Genomic DNA, 21,924 nt, shown 5'->3' on the forward strand with positions numbered 1-21,924 from the left:
AGACCCACACTAAGTGTGGGCAGGGCCATTCCATGGACTAGGACCCTGGACTACAGAACCAAGAGGAGGCTAGCTTGGCATGACCAACCATTGCTCTTTGCTTCCTGAATGCTGATGGACTGTGATGAACTGCCTCAAGTTCCTGCTGCTGGGACTCCCCACCAGGATAGACTGTACCCTCAAACCGTGGGCCAAAATAAATGCTTTCTCCTTCAAGTTGCTTTGGTATTTTGATCACAACAGCAAGAAATGTTAGCTAATGCACCCAGCTTTGCCTGGCATAGTGCCCAGCACTCAGTGAGTGTTTAACAGGTTTGTGGGGTTCCTTCTTCCCTGTCTGTTATTACAGGTTTTGCTTTGTCATATGCAATGCTTTGGTTGTTAGCACCAGAGTATTGTTAAAGAGCCACACAAGAGACACATCCATTAATTCATTAATTTCATATTCCATTTAGTTTTTTTCTAATTAAAACTAATGATCCACCAAACGCAGAATTCCTTGGTGTATGTATACAACTGTGTATCTAGAAAAAAAAAGAGCTAGTTGGTGTTGGGCTTGGTATATGGGGTGCTGGAGACATTAGATGAGATATTGAACATGATTTTCTGGTAACTGGATAGAGGACAGGACATAGGAAAGCACAGGACTAAGACCAGGAGGGAGATGGGTGTCAGAGACGTGGCCTGGCCCACTGCCCAGGATTAGTGTCAAGGCTGGCTGGTTCCTGGCCCCTGTACACACAGATCATGTAAGGTAGACTAGATCCAAATCTGACACGAGGCTATACAAGTGAAGAATACCTGTGCCTTGGGGGAGAATACTGGAGGATGCTATCTCTGACCTCAGAAAAGGAAACAGTGTTGTTGTTTTTTTAAAAAGGACTGAGGGAAGCACCAGTCATGGAGGAAAAGATTCCTAATTTTCACAACACTAAGGTTAAGATTTCTACACGGAAGACCCTATCATGGGAAGAAAGGCAAGTCACTTGTGACTTGCCATGTACAGGACTGGCAGAGTGTCCCTCTCAGAAAAGGCCTGTGCTTTTTTTCAATTCTATAGGAAAAAAGAAAATTTGCTAAATTATGGCGGTATGCTGGCCAGACATATCACAGAAGAGGAAGGGCTAGGACAGGCTGACAGGGCAGCCAGCCTCACCGTAGCCATGGGAGATGCCATCGCATGCACACTAGCACAGGCTGGCAAGGATGTGGGCAGCAGGAACTCCGCCCACAGGGACAGGAGTGGAAGTCAGCACAGCATCCCTGGGATGAAATTTGCCAACTAGCAATGTTCATCATCATTGGAAAACTTCCCATACTGTGGTCCAGCAATGTGGGCACCGGTGTTCACAGATGCTTCATTTGTAAGAGCCGTGAACACAATGTCCATTAGCAGAGGAGTGGGCAGACACACCAAGGCCTGTTCACTGCAGTACGCACGGTGGCATTGAAAGGAACTAAAATAGTCATCCCCAAATAGCATGGGCAAACCCCACCAACCTATTGACCCAGAGGAATATGCTGAATAATTCCATCCCTGTGAAGCCCCAACCAGGCAGAAGGTGGCTGGACCATGAACCCCCAAGAGCATGGACTCTTAATACATGGAACGTCTGAGTGTGACTTTACATCTAAAGGGATTGTGCTCTCTGACTAGGGTGAGGCTCTGTCCAAGGTATAGCCCTGAGTGTAGAAGCTTTAAATGAGAGAGGCTGGGTTTGTCAGGCCCGTGGCAAAGCTCTGGCTGGCTGCTCAGATCCACTCACCGGCTTCTGGAAACTGGATGCGTTAACAGTGGTGTCGCTCCTGTCTTGCTTGAACACAGACAACAGATCCTCAGGGCAGGAGTAGGAGGCCCAGTCTTCTATGCTGGTGGGGATGTAATCAGGTGGCTTGTTGGAAGCCGGGGTTGAAATCTGTGAATGGGAGAAAGCAAGGTTTATTGTAAAACATGGAGTTCTGAAATGGATGCTCCTGTGGCACAATATGGAGAGGACAGGCTGCTAGCCTCTGGCACGGTGTTTGGAAGCTGTGGCCCAGAGTGGGGACAGCATGTCTTCCAGAAGGGGAAACTGAGGCATGGGATGATCATAAGACCCCCAACAGTGGAGCTGGGGTTCAGGCTCCATGACTGTTACCTTCCACCTCCCGCCTCAGGTGAGGATACACCATGTGGACCACTCACCTGTTTCATGTCCTTGATCTTCTCTTTTTCCTTCTCCTTCTCTTTCCCCTTCTCCTTTTCCTTCTCCTTTTCTTTCTCTTTCTTCTTCTCCTTCTCCTTTTCCTTCTCCTTCTTCTCCTTTTCCTTCTCCTTCTCTTTCTCCTTGTCCTTTTCCTTGTCCTTCTTCTTCTCCTTCTTCTTCTCCTTGTCCTTCTCTTTGTCCTTGTCCTTGTCTTTCTCCTTTTCCTTCTCCTTTTTTGTCAGTAACAATTGTGAACTAACTACTTGTAAAGTTTTTTCTATAATTAGTTCTCCTCCTGATACCAAGGAAATCTGGGGTGGGGGAGGAAATACGAGTTGGGAGCATGAAAAGTAAGGCCTGTATCTCCCATTTCTGCACCTGGCTGGGGGTAGCTGTTAGGTCTGAGGGTGTTGTTCTCAGCCATGGTCAAACCCGGGAGCCTCCACAGCACAGAGCAAGTCTGATCAGTGACCCAGACCTACAAGTTTTTGTGGTGAATGGACAGCAGAGCTGGGGTGGGTGTGGGAAGCATCCTCTTCAAGGATCCTCAAAAAACACGAGTGTGGCAGGGCCAAGAGAGATGCTGATGCATCTTTCTGCACAGAAGAAGAGGTGGACGGTGCAGAAAAAAAAAAAGTCTGTGTGCTTCTCTAAGGCCTTTACGGAGGGGCGAATCAGCAGCAACAAGCCCTTCAGAGTCTCCTCCCAGGGGGGGTGTGGGGGTGGAGGACGGGGTTAGTGGAGACCTCCACTGTTTGGCACCATATCTCCAGCCTGCCTTTACCTGCCAGATGCGCCTGAGGAAGCTGTAGGCCATGAAGCAGTCATCTTCATAGGAAGAAGAGCTTGGGGACACCATCAAGGCCCGAAGGATGTGCACACGGGCCAGGGCCTCCAACTGCCTCACACTTCGAAACTGGTCCAAGCAGACGGTCTCCAGATTCAAGGACACTGCACTCTTGGCAGGAGACTGAGCAGGAGAGGCCTGCCCTGCACATCATGGTGGGAATGAGCCTGGGGCCATGACCAGGTTTAGGCTCCTGCAGGCCCTGGGTTATCTCCCCTCCTGACCTGTGATAGTGACCTAACAACCTGTCTGTCCCCAGGTACCTAGCAGTGTGCAGCTACCTGCCCTAGACTGGAGTTTCTCCAGCAGGGACACCTTCTACTTAGCCTTTCCTGTGACCCAGACTTCTCTCTCTGAGTCTGGGAGTCATTTTCTGGGAGACCCATTTACTGGGAAGCCAAGAGCTGCTGGCCTTGGGCTTGGTACCTGTACAGGTGGCCAGCTGGTGTCCTGAAACCTTTATACCAGTCAGAATAGGCCATGGGCTGGCCTGCTCTGTTTGTTCCTAGCTGGTTTGACCTGCTGTGTTCAGCTGTATGGGTTAAATGCTGAGTGGACAGGGTTTTGTCTATTCCTTCACACAAGTTCTGGGACCTTCCCTCTCTGTATCTTTCCCCCACTCCTACCTGCTGTAAGCCAAAAATGAAGGCCTGTCTATCCCAGAGGGCATGGCAGCCCAGCAACAGTCCCACTATGTCCTGCTGTCGTGGGCCCAGATGGGGCCTACAGTGTGTGGGTCAGGACAAGCCAGCATGATCATCCTCACCTTCCTTGGGCTCTTGCTCAGGGACGTCTTCAGTGGGTTTCATGGACAGCAGAATCTCGATTGCCCACTCAAGTTGGGCAACCACCTCTTCCATAGGGAACTGCTTGTAATACAGCCATTCACTGAATTCCACGATGTAATCTACCTTCTGCCAGTTGCTCTCTGGCTTCTTTGGGACAAGACAGAAAAGAACCAATCAGGTCAATGTGCCATTAGTTAGCATGGGGAAGCCACCTTTAGCAGCAAAAGACTTGATGATTCATGTCACTCTAGAATTACCATGGAGTCCCCCTCCAGAAAGATGGGACTGGCCACCAAGGTTCCCTGAGGGCTCCAGCTGTGGTCAGAAGTATGGTAGAAAAACAAGAATTTGGTAAAGTCCCCCAGGTCTTCTGCATCCTTTGCAAGTGTGCCCTACCTGTCCCACTGGGCCTTGTATTTCCTCACACTACTCCAAGTCTCCATCACAACACCGAGGATGCTGAGCAGGGCTCACTGCAAGGCGGTCTGGCTAATCTGAAGCCTTGAATGTGTGGTTCTTGGGTTAGGTCCTCTATTGAGGGCCCCATACCTTCTTCCCCATGCATGCACAGCTTTTTCCTAAACTGTCAACAGCTTCCATGGCCCGTTGTGGGCCTGGGGGAGGGTGTGTCAGGGAAACTACAGCCAAAGATGCGGCACTGCACACACTTGGCCCATGTACCGCCCAGAGCTTTAGTGTGCTGACCTGCTGCACACTCCCTTCCTTTCCAGGCCTCTTCCTTGGCCCAGCCTTCAAGGCATCACCCCCACACTTTTCAGGACCTAGAGTCATGGACTTCTCGCCTCTAGGGCTGACTCTGTAGCTTTCCTGAGTGCTTGCCTGTACTTTCTCATTCACTGTGAAAAGAATGCCCATGAAAGGCTAGTCTGTGCTCACCCCTGCATGAGGCTGAAAGCAAGAAAATCAAACATAAAAAAGTGCCCAAGGGATGGTCTCAGGTGAGGCATAGCAATCCGGACAGGGATGCTGTCGGCAGCGGGAACAGGCCTCATGAGGAAGGGGGAGCAAAGGTTCTGGGGGGAGAAAGTGCTACAGCATCCTGAGGGACAGGTGGGATGTGAACCCCTGGCAGGGTGCAGGGCCTAAGGTGGCCCAGTGGAACCTGAATCCCAGTGGAGGAGGGAGAAGGCATCTTCCGGAGGTAAGAGGGAGTCCGAATGTGCCATGGGAGCCATGACTTAGACAGAAGCTGTGCAAGCCTGGGGAAGCATGGGTGTCTCATAGAGGGGCTAAGGAGGAAAGGATAATCCTCTCATCACACCGTGTAAGGCTGAGTAGAGAGTCTACAGCTAAAGAATGAGGCTGGTCCTGCCTCCCATACACTAACTAAGAATGGACAGGCCCCCTGGATAGAGGGTCTGTAATCACAGAGTTCTCTGAAGAAAACAAAGAATGCACCTTCTGGACCTTGGAGGAAAATGGCCTCTCTGATATAATATCATACATATAAGTGACAAAAGATGAAATAGACATCGACCTCATCACAATTAAAAACTTTGTACTACGAGAAATACTAAGAAAAAAGTTTAGTCCACGAGGGCACAGCCGGGTGGCTCTTCTTTAGCTAGACACAGAGTCATCGTGTGACTCATCAGTTCCACTCCTAGATACATTCTCAAGGGAACCAAGAACATAGGTTCAAAAAACACGGTGCATGCAAGTTCACGGAAGCCCGACTCACTGGAGACTAATGACATGAGAAACAATATAAGAGCCTGACAGACAGCTAACAAGCCAAGTGCATGTCTATCTAAGGAGTGTTGCTTAGTCACAAGAAAGAGTTAGGACAGTCATACAATACAGTGTGACTGTAACATGATGAGATCATGATATGACAGCCGCATGGTGTGCCCGATTTCATTCTGTGAACAGTCCGGAGCAGCACCCTGGGTCAGCCATGTCTGGCTGCAGGAGGGGCTGGAGAGGAGAGTGGGTACTAACAGACACCATGTGGGGGTGGGGCAGGGCGATGGAATAGTCCACAACAGACCGTGGTGACGGCCTTGAGAACCAACTACAGGCTGTATTGTGCCAAAAGAAGGAAGGAGGGAGGGAGGGAGGGAGGGAGGGAGGGAAAGAGAGAGAATTCAAGGGGTTGAGGAATGGCTCAGTGGATAAAGCGCTTGTTGTGCGCACGTAAAGACCAGAGTCTGAGTGCCCAGAACCCACACATGACAGTGTGCATCTATAATACCAGCCTGCCTACAGCAAGATGGGAGGCCAAGACAGGAGAAGGCCCAGAAGCTTGTGGGTCAGCGACCTTAGTACACACGGCAGAGCACAGATCCTGCCTCAAATAAGGTACAGGGTGAGGACTGGCACATGAGGTTGTCCTCTGACCCCCACAGACATGCCATGGTGTGTGCATGCTCACATTTGCACACATGAGCATGCATACACATATACACACACCACACACATATTTTATGCACAAGTACATTTAAATAATAAGTACATACAAACAAATTTCAGAGATGAGACTCAAGGTCAGGGAAGACAGCTATCCCTTCAGTGTCCAGCTGAACGTGTTGAGCTCTCTGCTCTTCCTCGAGGCCAGCCTGACGGCTTCCCCTTCTCAGGGGGGCTGCCCTTTCAGTGCCCTCATCGAGATGCCCACATATTGCCTGACTCTGAAACCCAGCAGGGAAACTTGAGGATGACCAGTTACTTGGTCTCCAGGCAGGAGCTAAGTGCATTCATTAGTGTCAGGCCTCTGCAGCCACAGCCCATGCCCTGAGACGGACCTCGGTCCCTTGTTGAGAGCTGGTCTTTGCAGGGCCCAGGACCTCACCACAGGAATATGCTAGGGCCTGGGTGTAGTGGGTAGCCATTCCAGCTTGGATCTGGAAGTTCCAACCCCCATTGAGACTCTGGCAACTGTCACGCCTATGAGGCGGGGCGGGGGGAGGTGCCTGGAGACCTGAGAGCTGAATGGGCCAGCGCTCTCTCTGTGCGCTCTCTCTGTGCCGGGACCCTGAACATTGGAGGTGGACCGAGCAGAGCTCCAGAGAACACCGCTGGACTGCGATACACCTTCCCCAGACCCTGCGACCTACCTATCCCTTAATTTGTGAGTTACGCCATTAAATAAATATCCTTTTAACTACGTGGAGTGGCCAAAATAATTTTACCAATACCTGGGAAACAGACCAGCCTTCCAAGGTGGTTCCTCACAGTTCAGACTTTTCAATTCTGAGGCCCAGGACACCATTGGTCCCACACTCAGGGCTCCAGGGCACCCTGTGTGGGCCTCAGTCGTGAGAACCACTGTCATCGACTCAGAAATTAGAGCGCCCTCCCACTAAAGTGCTCGGAATGGGATGTCTGTTTTGGCAATTTGGTAGTGGGGACAAGACCTGCCTGTCCCAGCCTGCTGCATGCAGAGCCCTGCTCGCTAGCAATCCAGGGAGCCCAGGCGTTTGCCTCAGGGCTCTCCCCACTCTCTCCTTTCCAAGATGGGTGACTAAGGGACAAATCGGCAGAAGGTAGTCTCCAGCCTCAGCCAGGGCTTACTACGCAGTGGCTTCCTCTGAGCTGACCCAGTGAGTCCCTAATTCTGAAGCTGTTCATATGATTATCTCTGTAACCAAGAGACAGATCCACCCCACCATCGCCAGCCAACATGAACACCATACACACCTGCAGCGCCTGGATAGCATTTTGATAACAGGTGAGCTCCCCACAGATGTTCCTCGAGTTCTGGGCCAGACGGTACCACATGTGTGCCAAATAATCTTCGCTCTCATCCTTGAACTTCTGGATTTCCATGGTAAAGTTCTGGCCAAGTTTGGCCTTCACAATGACCATATGTTTGAAAATCAAGCTAAAGAATAGGGAAGGACGGGTCCGCTGAGATACTAAAACGTTAAGCATACACAAGGCGCACAGAACTACTGCTGCCCACGTTCCTGTTGGCAGGGATGGGGCCAGACAGGGACGTAGCTGGGGTTTTTGTGCCATGTATTTGGTTCCTCCTGGGGAGCTGAAGCCCTTTAGTGGGAAGGGACCACGGGGAAGCCCAGCTGAGAGGCGCAGGGGGTATCCCGGGGCGCTCAGGGTAAGGGCCCTCACAGGCGGTGGGCTGTTCTCGGCAGCACTTGGACGGCCTCGTCCAGCACCTTGAGGCCCATCTCCCAGTCGTTCTGGTCAGCGTGGCTGTGGAAGAGCAGGCTGTAGAGTGCAGCGCGGAGTGTGAGGTCATCCTCAGACCCTGGGGTAAAGAAGAGAGGGAGTCATCTCAAGGGGACCTCTGACTCCACACCCCTGCTCCCTCACACCCCATGTCACAGTCTGCCGTTCACATGCAGTTATGCATCAGAAGGCTGGAAGGTGCCCTGTAGTGCTGTGGGTAGATCAGGGTGGCCCCTGCCTACAGCTCCACCCCTCATCCCCCAAACCCCGCTGGCCGAAGCTCAGGTACTCCTCTGTCTGAAGGAACCAGCTCCAAGTGCCCGCTCTGGTCTCCACTTATGTCCTGTACTGGCTTTCCCCCTAACTCTCATGGAGTCTCTTGGTTGCCCAGCTCAGGGTCTGAGGGCCAGGGTCCCGGGTTTTTCTGAGTCCCCATGACCTCTCTCTTCTCAGAAAGCCTGCTATTTCTCTTTTGATCTAAAAGTAAACAACATGACCACGAGGAAATGGAAATCTTGTCTTCCCTCTGTATGTTACATGTTCCCAGTAACATTCAGGGAAGGCTGCGGGCCTTGCCACCAAATCTGTCCCACATCCTCAGGGCCAACCCTGGCTCTGAGCGTGAAGGCAGGTCTTGCTGGCCGTGGTCATCAGGGTCCTCCTTCTCCTTTTGTCATGGTTCTCACGCTGAGTGTTCTAGCATAGGGATGCTGCGTGGAGGATTGAACACACCCATGTTCGTGCCACATGCTGGCTGAGAGACGACACCATTGAGGCACTGCTCGGGTGGGTGGCTTTGCTAGCTTTCCCCTAACCCAAAGTAGGCTGGAAAACCTGGCTAACCTCGGGTACTTGGAGACCCCATAGTTCCTTTATTATCTGAGCTTGTTCGCTGAACCTGCCAGCTGCACTGGAACGGAAGGGATGCTTATGTGCATGCTCATTCCTCATCCTACATAGCCCAGACTCCACATCTTGGTTCCTTGTTGAGTGTATTGAAGGGTACCATGTACATACCCCTGTCCACCTGATGCTTCACCAACCGATGGGTAAAAGACTTGGGGCAGAGACCCTGCTTGCCAAAGCTCCCAGCCAACCAGCAGCAGGGACAGGGGACTTCCTTTCAGTACTGTCCTTACATGGAGACTCGGTTACAAGCTCAGAGTGCATGCTGGGGAATGCTGGGGAAAGGCAGCAAGGCTTGGGAGAGCCGAGCCCTGAGCCAAAGCACCATCTGACTAGCACTAATAGCTGATGGGTCTTTGACCTCCCACAGCTGACACACTGGATATGAGGATTTCCCACATCGTTATTCCTTGATTTTCTGCCGTTCTTACCAGATGTAAATTTTTTTTGTCTGTTTGAAAATGTGCCCCTTTCTACAGAATTTCTGTTTGCCTGATTCTGCCTTCTGGTGTTGTGTATCTGGAGTAGAAGGTGGTTTTGTTGTTGTTTGTTTGAAAGTTTTACTATGTAGCTTTGGCTGGCCTAGAACTCACTGTGGAGACCAGGCTGGCTTCTAACTCACAGCAATTTGCCTGCTTCTACCCTCCAAGTGCTGGGATTAAAGGTGTATGATACCACACCTGGCCCAGAATGAGAGGGTTGGTTTTTTGTTGTTGTTGTTGGTGGTGGTGGTATTTTGTTTTGTTTATGTGTATGGGTTTTTCACATGTATGACCATGCCCATGGAGGCCAGAAAAGGGTATCAGATGCCCTGGAGTTACAGATGGTTGTGAACCACTGTGTGGGTACTGGGGATCAAACCTGGGTCCTCTGGAAGAACATCAAGTGTTCTTGACAGCTGAGCTATCCATCCCTCCAGCAACAGAATGGAAAATTTTAAAGCCATGGAATTCCTGACCTAGCTTACAATGGTTTCCTGGGTGATAGTAGTTGGACTTCCAGCTTCTGTCTGGCACCATAGTTAACAAACTGCCTCAACTAGTCCCCACATCGCCCTGGAGTCTGAGGCAGCCCTGCTTCGCAGACTACGATATCTGTATTGTTTTTCTTGAAATGTTTGTCAATAGTCTAAACTCTGGGGGTTCAGCGTGCTATGTTTGTTTACACATGGCCATACTTTTGTTAATTTTAAATAAATTTTACCTGTGAGTAGACTCTAACATGCTCAAGGCAGGGGCCACTATTCTATCTCACAGCGCTGAAGAGCTGCCAGATACACACAGGGCTCTTGATTTTTGTTTGTTTTATTTGTTTCCAGCCAGGGTTTCTCTGTGTCGCCCTGGCTGTTCTGGAACTTGCTCTGTAGACCAGGCTGGCCTCAAACTCAGATCTACCTGCCTCTGCCTCTTAAGGGCTTGGATTAAAGGCGTGCACCACCGCCCAGTGACAGAGAATCTTATCATGAGAAGAAAATTATCCTTTTCGAAAACTTGAAATGGTACTGAACATAGTTCTGCTGGTCTGTGGTTAGAGTGTTTCTTTTCATCATTCTGCCGAGGAGTGCATCTCTAAATGTTTATGGTGGAACGTATGATTAAGATGACATGAAGCTGGGTGTTGGTGACGCACACTTTTAATCTTGGCACTTGGGAGGCAGAGGCAGACAGATCTCTGTGAGTTTGAGGACAGTCTGGTCTACGAAGAGAGGTCCAAGAGAGGCAGGGCTAGACAGAAAAACTGAGAAGAGGAGGAGGAAGAGGAGGAGGAGGAGGAGGAGACTCATTTATCAGCACACCAAGGGTAGGCTATGAAGGCTCTCCACACAGGCAGGATGGAGGACCCTGGGTGCTCTCTCTGCAGAGCAGGCTTCCGTAGGCTCTTAAGGGAAAACATCCAGCGGGAAGCAAATGGACATAGCCATGACGGTGGTGCCTCGTGTAAGGACACAGCATGTAAAACATGGAGTATACTAATTTCCAGAACCCTCTTTCCCACTGGCCCACAGCTACCCACCTGGAAGGAACTGGCCTTCAGATAATGTCCCCCCACCCTGGAAATCAGCTGTTGGCCACTGGTGCAGAAGCAGTGTTTTCTCTGTCTCCTTAAGTGAAACAAACAAAAGGCACATGTTGGAGGGGACTGATTGTTCCTCCATCGTGTTTCTTGTTAGTATCATAAAAACAAACAAATGAAAGACAGAAATCACAGCAACATTTCAGAACTATCAAGTCACAAAATGTTAAGCACATACACCATACATGCCACATGCACACAATACCACACATGCATAACACACTGTGTCATATTATACACACACCATACCACACATAGACCATATCACGCATATACTATACACACCAAAACCTTCCATACCATACATACATAATTCCACAGCACAGTACAGCACACCATACCACACACTCTCATACTATACACAAGACACCACATTCCATACACACCACAGTACAATACTACATAACCATACACATATGATATCACACATATACCACACCACAATACCAAATTGTAACCAACAAACCACGCGCGCGCTCACGCACACACACACACATGTATTATACCTAACACATGCCACACCATATGTATACATCAAACACTATGCCATACATACAAACACACCCCACCATGCCACCCACGCTTCATACAATACACAGTACATGCCATACAACATACCACAACATAGCACAACACACACACACACACATACACACACACATCACATATCCCACACAGCCCACATTATACACACATATACAGCACTACTTCCTCAATATAATCTAGTTTTTTCAATGACGTTCAATCAGTGGAATAAAAATATAGAAATAAACATTGGGACATAGCAAAAGCAATGCCCAGAGGCCAGCTAACAGCTATGAACACTGCCAAAACAGAAGAAAGATCTCAAATCAGTAATCTGCCTTTCATTCTCCAGACAACAGAAAAAGAACAAACAAAACTCTAAACTGGAGAGGGAAGAGATTAACTGAGAACAGGGTAAATCTTCTGTTTCAAAGTTGTTTAAAATGAAGAGGGAATGGGAGAGGATTCTGGACTGGGAGATGGGAGGTTAGAGGCCACCACTGAGGTTGGCCAGAAACCTCCCTCCGACCTCTCTGGGATCTGGAGAAGGCTGTGCTGCCCAGCAGGATAAGTTGTGAAGATGCTGTCTGGTAGAGGTCATGCCCAATGTGGGTCATGTCTTGTTGGGGGTCATATTCTATGGAAGCCATGTCCCATGGGGATGGTGTTCAGTGAAAGTCGCGTCCCACAGGGGCCACATCCCAATCAAGGCAGCCCCTAAGGCAGTCAAACTCTGTGGGAGCCCTGTGAGGCTCTCTTTTCCTGTAGGTCTGGCCGGGCCTGAGGGTAAGGGCTCCTAGGACCCTAGCCTGTGTCCCCCTGGCACCTGCTTCTTGGTCTCTGTCTTGTTGATGATGTTGATGATTCTCTGGAGGGATCCCTTGGCCTTTTTCCTGTTGCTTGGTGAGGACAGAAGCGGGAGCCATGTGTTCCAGTAGTGACGGGCAGCCGTCATCACCAGGGAACTGTTGTCTGCCAGGCCCCCAAACCTGAAATGACATGCCTCGTCCAAAGTTATGTAGGCTGTTCAGGTACCTTTCCCCAGGTACATCCAATCCAGAAGTTTCTGGACTTCGTAGGGAAGGCGTGCAATCAGGGTGGTACAGCTTTGGTACTGTATGGCAGGCACCGTGGGAGAGTAAGCCTGCCATACCTCCTCCTTGGCAAACTGTTTGGGCCAGGTGCTGCCCATATCACAGGGCAATGATCGGCACTTCTGGCCCGGCCCTTGCTGTGTCTACCTGCCCCCTGCTACTTAGGCCCCTGTATGCTTAGGGACCCTCCAGACAGCCTCGGCATCCACTTAGCTCACAGCTCCAGTACTGCCCTTGGATGCCCTGGCGTCTGTGAGCTTGGCTGCATGGCAGGATGTAGCCGGGGGCTTACTGGTACCACCCAGTTCCTTCCCTGAGACTTGGGAATGCCCCCACCAGCATCACTGTGGCACCACCCCAGTTTCTCCCCCTAGATACACACATTGCCAGCGCATCCCCCAGTTGCATACCTGGCACTCTCTATAAAGGCCTTGGCTGCTGCTAGCCGTAGCTGCTTCCTGCCCTTCAAGTTTTCCATGATGCTGCGGCCCTGGATGCAGGACACAGTACACAGCATTTCTGCTGCCAGCTTGACATCGGTCCTGGAGAGGGCACAGAGTGGTTTAAGGGAGAGGTGGGAAGCGGTGCGAATGCTGTCTCTTCAGCCACGGCCCTGCAAGTGCTTCCGAAGACGGAGGTGCGTTACCGCCCCACCCTGTGCCCTAGGGACCTGCCCAGCTGACAGATGATACAGGGCAAGTGATTCCACCTTCTGAGGCCTTCTTTGCCAGTGAGCTAAGATGCCCACATCTGGCCTGGGCATCTTGGACATTCATTGAGGGGATGGTCTCTCAGTGCTTGCAATGGCAGTTCCTGGAGATGGAGATACCCACCCACAGAGAATTTGAGGGGATGTGGGAACCAGTTCTGCGGGTGCCTGACTGATGGGCACTCTAGTACGCTTGTGAGAGACCCCAAACCAGAACTAATTGTCAGAGTCCAGTGGACCCACAGAACCATGAGACAGACTCCTTAACTGGCTCTTAGCCACTTGTTTGGGGTGGGTTTCCATCCATCCACGGGCCAGTAGAACTATCTGTTGGGTTCTGTCTTCAGCTGGACTCTGTTTCCTGGGCAGAAAGTCTTGTCCCAGGCCCTCTGCCCTCTTCACTCAGAGGGGCACACCGGCCTGCAGCACCATATCAGAGCGGCACCGTCGCTCCCCGGACACGCCCCTGGTTCCCAAACCTGGTGCAGCTGTGGTCTGGGCACATGCAGAGTGGGGGTGGGGTGGGGTGGGGAGAGAGGGGGTGGGAGGGGGAGGGCGTGTTCCAGCTGCTCATCTCAGCAGCACAGATTTTATTCTGTGAGTGACCTACTTGTTCTGGGAACATTTCCTTTGGGACCCGGGGCTCTAGAAGACAAGCACCACCTGCTTGCTGGAGCCAACAGCCAAGTGTGTTCCAAGGAACCAGTGGAAGAAGGTACATCTGACCCTTAGCCTCGGGACCTGCTGTATGATGGGAATCTGTGGTCTGAAGGTAAATGGAGGCTGGGTGGTAATTAAACCCCTCTTCATAGGTGGTAGGCTGGTGTAAAAAAGGATGTGACCCTAGCGTGGGGAGTGACAGTTGGAAATTTTGACCCTTGCAGCCAGCAGGGTGCAGTGACAGCAGTCACCAGGAGGGGGCAACATCGGTCTGCCAAAGATCTTCAGAGGACCTAGTGAGGAACATTACAGCCGCTAGGTTTCCTATTGCTGTTTGTATGCACGGGCATCTCTGCACGGGCATTCCAGGGCTTTCCTTTATAAACTGGGTTTGATTTAGGATCACAGATGGAAGAGTATGCTAGTCTGGCCTGGTCCTATTGCTCTTTGTATGCATGGGCATCTTCGCTTTATTTATTCCAGGGCTTTCCTTTATAAACTGGGTTTGATTTAGGATCACAGATGGAAGTGTATGATGGTCCGGCCTGGTGCTGTGCACAGCTCTCTTCTTGTGCCCCAGCAGGGAGTGGTGTGTACAGTAGCACAAACAGCATACAGCAACCCTTTCTGCAAAGATGCCCAATTTGTTTATTTCTTCTAAGGATAACGTTTGAGTGATTGACAGGGATCTTGCACGGGGTTGAATATGACCACCTCTGCCAGCTCTTGCCTGAAGAGCCTATGGTAAGTGGACTTCAGCTACTCCGCCCTCCGACCTCCCCTTCCAACTCACTGTTGGATCTAAGTAAGAGCGAGATTAGTGTGGGTGAGACGGTTCAGTGGTAAAGGTCCTGCCCGCTGAGGCCAGGGCACCGGAAGACATTGGTTTAGTCGCGTTTCTTGTGGCTGTAACCAAACTGCTGATAAGAAGAATTTAAGGAGGGAAGGGCTTATTTTGTTTACAGTTGAGGGAATATAGTCCATCATGGTGTGTGGCAAACGCAGACTTATGAACATATCTCTTCTATTCTAAGAGACTGCAACTTTTGCGGGACCTCACAGGCAGCCTTAACCACTGTGAGGTCACTTAAGATTTAAGACTGCTGTCCCACTGTGTACTTAAGCTTTTTTTTTTAAAACCTGCTTTTAAGAGAACAATGTAACAATCAACCTTACTTGCCTTGGATTTTTCATGAAGTCAACTTTTCCAACCTAAGTTAATGCATAACTGTATTCTTGAGTTATGTACTCTTCCATGTCCCTGACCCAGACAATGCATGTGTATCATTTGCTGAAAGTAGCAAATACAGAGGTTGAAAGCCACTCCTAAAATCTATGATAAAGGTCGAAAGCCACCATTTGTGGATATTAATTGATAAACAATGATGTCTGTTGTCTGGGCCAGTTGGAACCAGAGCCCTGATTGTGATGATATATTGTGTACCCTAATAAAATTTGCCTGAAGATCAGAGAATAGTCCAAGCCACCAGATTAAACATAGAGGCCAGGCATTGGTGGCACACACCTCCCTAGCACTTGCGAGGCAAAGATCCATCTGGAGCTCTGTGAGTTCAAAGCCACCCTGGACTACATGAGATTGATTCAGTCTAGGAGAGAAAACAGAGCCAGGCAGTGGTGGCACACACCTTTCATCCTAGTACTGGGAAGCATACACGCCATTAATCCCAGGAAGTGATTGATGCCTGGGTGGAGAAAAGTATATAAGGTGCGAGGAGACAGGAACTAAAGGCTTTTCGGCAGAAGCCTCCCTTTCAGTTAGAGGCTTTTCAGGCTGAGGAGTCCTAGAGGTAAGAGGTGGCTTGTTCCTTTGTTTTCTCTGATCTCTCAGTGTTTACCCCAATATCTGGCTCCGGATTTTTATTAAAAGACCCTTTAACATTCAAGTAACACCTCATCCCTTGTAAAATTCTATTAAAGATTTCTGTAAAGCATCCTATTCTTTCCCCAGGTGGCGCTCTCTGTGCTGTTCAATAAAGACAGAGGGAAGCCAGACAGAACATATGGATACCGGGGGACAGGCAGTCTTCACGCAGGCACAGATTCAGACTCGTGCACCAGACAGACAGAGGGCAGAAGACACAGGGAGCATGAAGCAGAGAACTCAAATCTGGATTTGCTCTTGGTTAAATGACCCCAAGGGGAGGTGCTTCTCTTTCTTCCTTTAATGTGATACTGATGCCTCAGAGTTGGTGACTCAGTTTATCACTAATGTGTATAATCCGTGCAATGGCGGGGGAGGCAGGAGGAGGAGGCCGCTGGCCACACGGATCTGACCCCAACCAGAAAACTGAGAGAGATGAACACTGGTGAGCCACTGGCTTCCTCCCCCGCCCTCCGTTGTAGTTCTGTCTATGTCCCCAGCCCATGGAGTGATGCCACCCACATTCAAAATGAGTCTTCCTCTCCTGTTAAACCTGTTTGAGAATACCCTCAAGGACATCCCCGGAGGTCTGCCTCATTAATGCCTTAGGTGCCTCTTAATACAATCAAGCTGGCAATTGAAGTAAATTAACCATGACAATCCTACCTATTGTTACCTTGACACCCAAACACATCACTTTAAGCTATAATATCCCACCTGTGAACTGAAGTTTCAAGGGGGGAAAAATGTTAAAGATTCTATAGGACTGACTGGTTAGAACATCATGCTTGTAGAGACTTGGAATGCTGCAGATCCAAAGTCAAAATCATCCTGGGCTATCTTTAGTCCTCTTAATAGCCATTCATTTGCCATCTCGGTACTTGACTTAGCATGCTCCAACTATAGGTGAACCTTTGAAATGTACTAATATAAAAGACACTGGATTCTGCCCACCCAAACGTGAAGAGTGTCTTCAGAGAGCAGAGTTCCTTGCTTTGCTGTAACCTGCTTTCCTGATGTCCCCACCAGGGTGTTCAGTCTATACATTGATTTAGGATTTGCTTTTGTTCTGTGACTAGCACAATGCAAGTGCTTTCAAGGAAGAACATATTCAGAGCGATTTGACCTGGAGCCTCTTCCCAGGCCATGGCCACTCACATGGGGCTCAGAATAAAGCTATCTCCTATTCCCCTTGAGTTCACACATCACGGACCCCCCAGTCTCATGGCCATCTCATGATGGAAAATGAAGCCATTCTAACTTCCAAAGTCCTCATAGTTTTAACCAGATCAATGCTTCAAAAGCCCCAAATCTCTTCTGAGACTCCGGCAATCTCTCACTTACAAGTCCCTATAAAATACAATCTAAAAGTTACAAACTTCCGATAGACAATGAGACAGAGCAAACATTCCCAAAGAAACACAGTCAGAGAGAGAGACAGACTCAGCGGAGCACCACCAAATCCTGCAGCTCACACTCAGCATCTGGAATTATCATCATAATGGAGTCATATGGGCTCAGCAGTGCCAAGGGGCCCAAACCTCCAATTCTGCCACCTGCACTACATGTAGTTTCTCTCTCAGGCTAGCTCCACTCTATACTACAGCGTTCCTCAGTAGGTTCCTGTGATCCTGGCAACTCCAACATCCCAGGGTCCCTACCGCAACTGAAGCAACACTTCCACATCCCATGGGATGGCCTCTCAGCATTTCCCTTCAGGAGACACGACTCTGTCACACATTGTGTGGCCCTAATGGCGTCCCAGAACTTGGATGTCAGCCTCTCTAAATCTCTCACTCTTGCATTTTGCCTGCCTACAAAACCAGTATCATGTGGACATCGCCAAGTTCTGATGTTAGCCTGAGATGTAGTTAGGTCCCCTTCTACCATAGCTGTGGTGGTCTCTGTACCCTGGCTGAGTCTGGGAAAAGATTTCCCTAGGCAGCTGTTTTTGAGCAGAGAAAACTTTGTGTGTCACATTCTTTCTCTTTTCAAATGAATTTGCATTTCCAGAGGCACCTGTCCTGCGATCTCAGTGCAGAACTTCAGGCTTCTCTTCATGGCACCAATCTCATTGAGAACACGTCGCTTTGCTCTGACCGCCATATCTACGAGTTCAGAACCTGCCGCCCGCCTCTCCTTTCCTCACCAACTGCACACTTTTCTTACCTTGTTGCTCCTTCTCACTGAAAATCTGGCGAAGAACAGCGACCAGTAACCATGCCACAGCTTGGCCATTGTGCTATCATGGACTTTCCGCTACTTTTGAATTCAGCCTTACTAAAACGATCAGGACACAGGGGAAAAGCAGCCAGATTCTCTGCCGGAATAGGACAGGAATGCGGCCAGGTCCCCCAGAGCCCTTCTTCATCTTGAAAAGCTCATGAGCTGGGGCCCCCCTGCCCATCCCTCTCAGCATCCATTCTTCTACACTCTGACCAAAACGGCCCGTTAAGTTCTGCTTAGAGCATTTCTAGGCATTCTCAGTCCTACAGCTATGAACTCTTCCACACTCCTCCTACAAACAGGTCTAAAAGCCCCTGAAACACATGGTCAGGCTTGTCATAGGAACAGCACCCTACTCCTCAATACTAATTCTCTGTCCTTGCCCCTGCATGTGCAGGGGGGGGGGGTCTGGACATGTGAATGCTTCGGTTACAGACATTGCAGATCATGGGGCTCTGCTGACTCTCAGACTCTCGGTAGTTGTGTGAACATAGCCTTGGAGCTGTCACTGTGAACAAGACACATGCTTGGCCTATGTTACATGCCCCATAAATACTGTCAACACACCAGGAGTGCATCAAGAGCTCATAAAGCAAGGCTGGTATACACAGCCCAAGACTGGAGACATTGGCATGGGGAAGAACTCTATGGATTTGGTAACCATTGACCAAACTGGCCACTGGGCAAAGGAGGCAACTTTCATAACCCTGGGTTATGACTTTATCTTTCAGGATAACTGAACTCAGGAAAGAAGCCAAAAAGAAAAGCCCTGAGGAAAATATTGGCTGCATAGCCATTTGTTACAATATTTCCTTTTACAACAGCCCCATATTCAGGGAGAAGGAAAGAGTTAACTTTTCTGATCATGGATCAACATAGTGGAACATTGTAGAAACCATGAAGGAAGACGGGGTGTTCTGGTGCTTCACTGGTGTTGTAGGTAGAACAAGAAATGTCCCTCACTGACTCATGTGTTTGAACACTGGTTTCTAGCTGGAGGCACTGTTGTGGGAGGTTGTGGGACCTTTAAGAGGTGGTACTTCCTTGCTAGAGGAAGCCAGTCATTGAGGACAGGCCATGAGGTTTTTGTGGCCTGGCCTTACTCCCTGTCTGCTCCCTGCTTCCTGTTCTGCCAAACAAAACACATGGTGTTTTTGGGATCCCAGCCGCACACTTCAGCTGCCTTCCAGCAGCGTGCTGCCATGCCTTCCCTTCCTAATGGACTGTACCCGGAAACCGTGAACCAGAATAAGCCTTTCCTCCCGTGGACTGCTTCTCATCAGTTCACGGCAACGAGAAAAGCGACTAATGCAGCTAGTGACTGGCAATCTCCAGCAGTTGCCATGGGAGACCTGACAGAGGAGCTGTCTCCCATCCAACAAGCCAGGTGATGGCCTGTCCAGGGGCATCGAGATTATAGTTCATGCATCTTGTTTCTCCCTAAATCACTTAGACAAAGCTGTCTGCATCAGGATTGGAACATGGTTGATCTGAGAACCACGTATGTTCCCTAAAGTCACATGCTGACATGTGATTCCCTGGGTGATGGCGTTTGTAGAAAGGCTGTTGGAAGATGAGGGCAGTGAAGTGTAGGGGTTGGAGCCTCAGGATGGAATCCTGCTCCGCAAAGGAAGATAAAGGTGCGTCTTTCCTCTTCCACCTGTGAAGTGGCCATCTTTGAACTAGGCAGTGACAATTCACCAGACACCACCTGCCATGCCCTGAACTTGACATCCAGCTTCTGTTTCATGAACAACAAATCCCCACTTCTTAGGCCTCCCCAGCTGTGGTATTTTATCACGGCTGCCTCACCTAAGAGAGCCATCAGCTCCTATCTATCTGTCTATCAGTCTGTCTGTCTGTCTGTCTATCACACACAGATAGCTGCTGCACAGACCTCCTAACAGGCTCGTGTGTCTTCTGTGTCCCCATTAATACCCAGCTTCGCGGGCTGTTCGCTGTGCCGCCCGGCAGCACACGCAGCCAGCAGATGAAGGGTCATGGCAGTCCGATTCCGGCCGACTATCCCTTGCACAGCAGGGCTGCATCTCCGGCCCCTGCCCTGTGGCACGGGGCACACGCTCCCCACTCTGCTTATGCTACTGGGTGCCTCTAGCACACACGCCATCGTGGAGGTCACTTACCTGCCAAATGACCTCAGGTACTTGAGGCCCATCTGTGTGGCGTTCTGAGAACATGCCATGGTGATCTCATGGTCATGGGCCACGTAGGCAAAGTGGGTGAGGCGCGTCAGGGTCTGCAGCTCCACCAGGGGTTCCGGCCAGTTGCACTCAGAAACCATTTTCATCACCTTCCCAGCACGTGAAGAAGGGGAGAAGGATGTCACATTGGTGACAGTGGCCCTCAACGATGGCCATGCTGCCAGCTTGCTGAGCTTGACCCATCCTGCAATGTACGCAGCCATGGATTTCGATGCAGATGCGGTTCCAGACAGACCACCAATCTGGGAGGCCTGGCCGCAGCGTAAACATTGTCACTTATCTCATGGCTTAGCCACCACACATGGCACGCTTGTCCTCTTCCATGCCTCTGCCTGTGCTGAGGTCTTGGGATGAAGCAGGACAGAGGAAGGCCACCCAGGGAAGCTGCAGTGTGGGTGTGGTTTGAGTTCTGACTGCCTCGGGCAGGAGGACCCTAGGCCTTGGCTTCCTCGTCTTTCCCGGATGGGGGCTGTTGACTTACCTCTCGGGATACCTGGGGAAACCAACCTGGGCTAGCGGGGGAAGAGTGAAGTCCATGAGGCCCAGTCCGTTGCACGAGTACATCTCAAGGGCAACAAGGACTCTGGTGATGGCGTTGATGTCCTCATTGGTACTCTGGAGGGAGAGAAGGGCTGAGTGTCCAGCTGCCCAGGAGACAGGGAAGGAAAGCTGTGGCTGTCTGAACCATTTTTTGAGATAACCAATGTGCAGCATTAGTGTCGGGGACAGGCAGAGCACAGTACGTGGAGTGTTGATATCTTAGGCTATTTTGGTAAGAATCAACACTACCTGCACCATCTTCTTAGGCAACAAGGTATGAAGTCTGTAAATTCCTGAGCCTTGAAGACAGTATTGTCTGACCTCTAAGGAGGGCTTTCTAGAGGGAGAAGGCTGCTGAGCCCCGGTAAGGAGGTTACTGGTATGGGAATGTCCCATCAACCCCTTCTGTCTGGCCCGGTATAAACATCCCTGCCTGGGCCCTCCCCTGCTCCCTCCCTCTAGCTCTGCGCAGTGACGGACTTGCTGCAGGGTCAGGGTCATGGCAGGGGTTCTTGAGTTCCTGCTGTTCCTGTCTCCTTCCCAGACTCTGTTCCGGTAGGTTTTGTGCTGAGGGTGGACTGGTGACCTGTCAAAGCGACGGCTCTGTCAATGAGTGGCAGTGAGAACCGGCAGCACCCCCAGAGGTCCAGAGCTCAGACCTAGTGGAGACCTTTTGCCTTGGCTCTCAAAAACGGCAGTCTTGGTAACGGTAGAGAACAACCTCAGGCTTTACTCGGTGGAAACACCCTCCATTCCAGCAACTGTGGCCACATTTAAGACCATAATGAGAACACCAGGGAAAGGCAGTCTGTGCGTCCTAACCTCCCAGGGTACCCTCAGCACCCACCTGTTCATCAGTGCCCAGTCGCTGCCCAATCTGCTGCTGCAGTAGCTGCTTGGCCTTCACCCAGGTGGAGATGAGATGCTGCCGCACACTGGTGGGGACGACATCCTCCGGCACGTTCCCGTTAGTGAGGTTCAGTGCGAACTCACAGACCTAAAACAAGGGTGTCTTCGCCATGAGGCAAATCTAAGAGGGGTCCCTGAGCCCTCCTTCCTCTGCCCTTCCCCATGGCTCTCCATTCCCGGGCATCAAGTCCACCCATGGCCCACC

At 50.4% G+C, this 21,924-nt stretch overlaps 1 protein-coding gene across 5 annotated transcripts in view; it reads right to left on the reverse strand.

The window, feature by feature from the left end:
- Positions 1–21,924, reverse strand: part of Cfap46 (cilia and flagella associated protein 46) — a 92,419-nt gene that overhangs the window by 39,441 nt on the left and 31,054 nt on the right. For all 5 annotated transcript variants that reach the window (XR_013045885.1, XR_013045886.1, XR_013045884.1 and 2 more), the window contains 12 exons: positions 21,658–21,807; positions 20,778–20,885; positions 20,193–20,359; positions 12,982–13,113; positions 12,304–12,466; positions 10,893–10,980; positions 7,914–8,052; positions 7,482–7,665; positions 3,800–3,968; positions 2,971–3,176; positions 2,186–2,497; positions 1,767–1,916 (listed from right to left, as the gene is read on the reverse strand). Coding sequence is in view for 2 of the 5 variants with exons in the window: in XM_076554685.1 (XP_076410800.1) it covers positions 1,767–1,916; positions 2,186–2,497; positions 2,971–3,176; positions 3,800–3,968; positions 7,482–7,665; positions 7,914–8,052; positions 10,893–10,980; positions 12,304–12,466; positions 12,982–13,113; positions 20,193–20,359; positions 20,778–20,885; positions 21,658–21,807 (1,968 nt within the window). In the remaining 3 variants the exon portion in view is untranslated. The remainder of the gene's footprint in view (positions 1–1,766; positions 1,917–2,185; positions 2,498–2,970; positions 3,177–3,799; positions 3,969–7,481; positions 7,666–7,913; positions 8,053–10,892; positions 10,981–12,303; positions 12,467–12,981; positions 13,114–20,192; positions 20,360–20,777; positions 20,886–21,657; positions 21,808–21,924) is intronic.

The sequence above is a fragment of the Peromyscus maniculatus genome, chromosome 1 (genome assembly GCF_049852395.1).
Source record: "Peromyscus maniculatus bairdii isolate BWxNUB_F1_BW_parent chromosome 1, HU_Pman_BW_mat_3.1, whole genome shotgun sequence".
NCBI classification, from domain to species: Eukaryota; Metazoa; Chordata; class Mammalia; order Rodentia; family Cricetidae; genus Peromyscus; species Peromyscus maniculatus.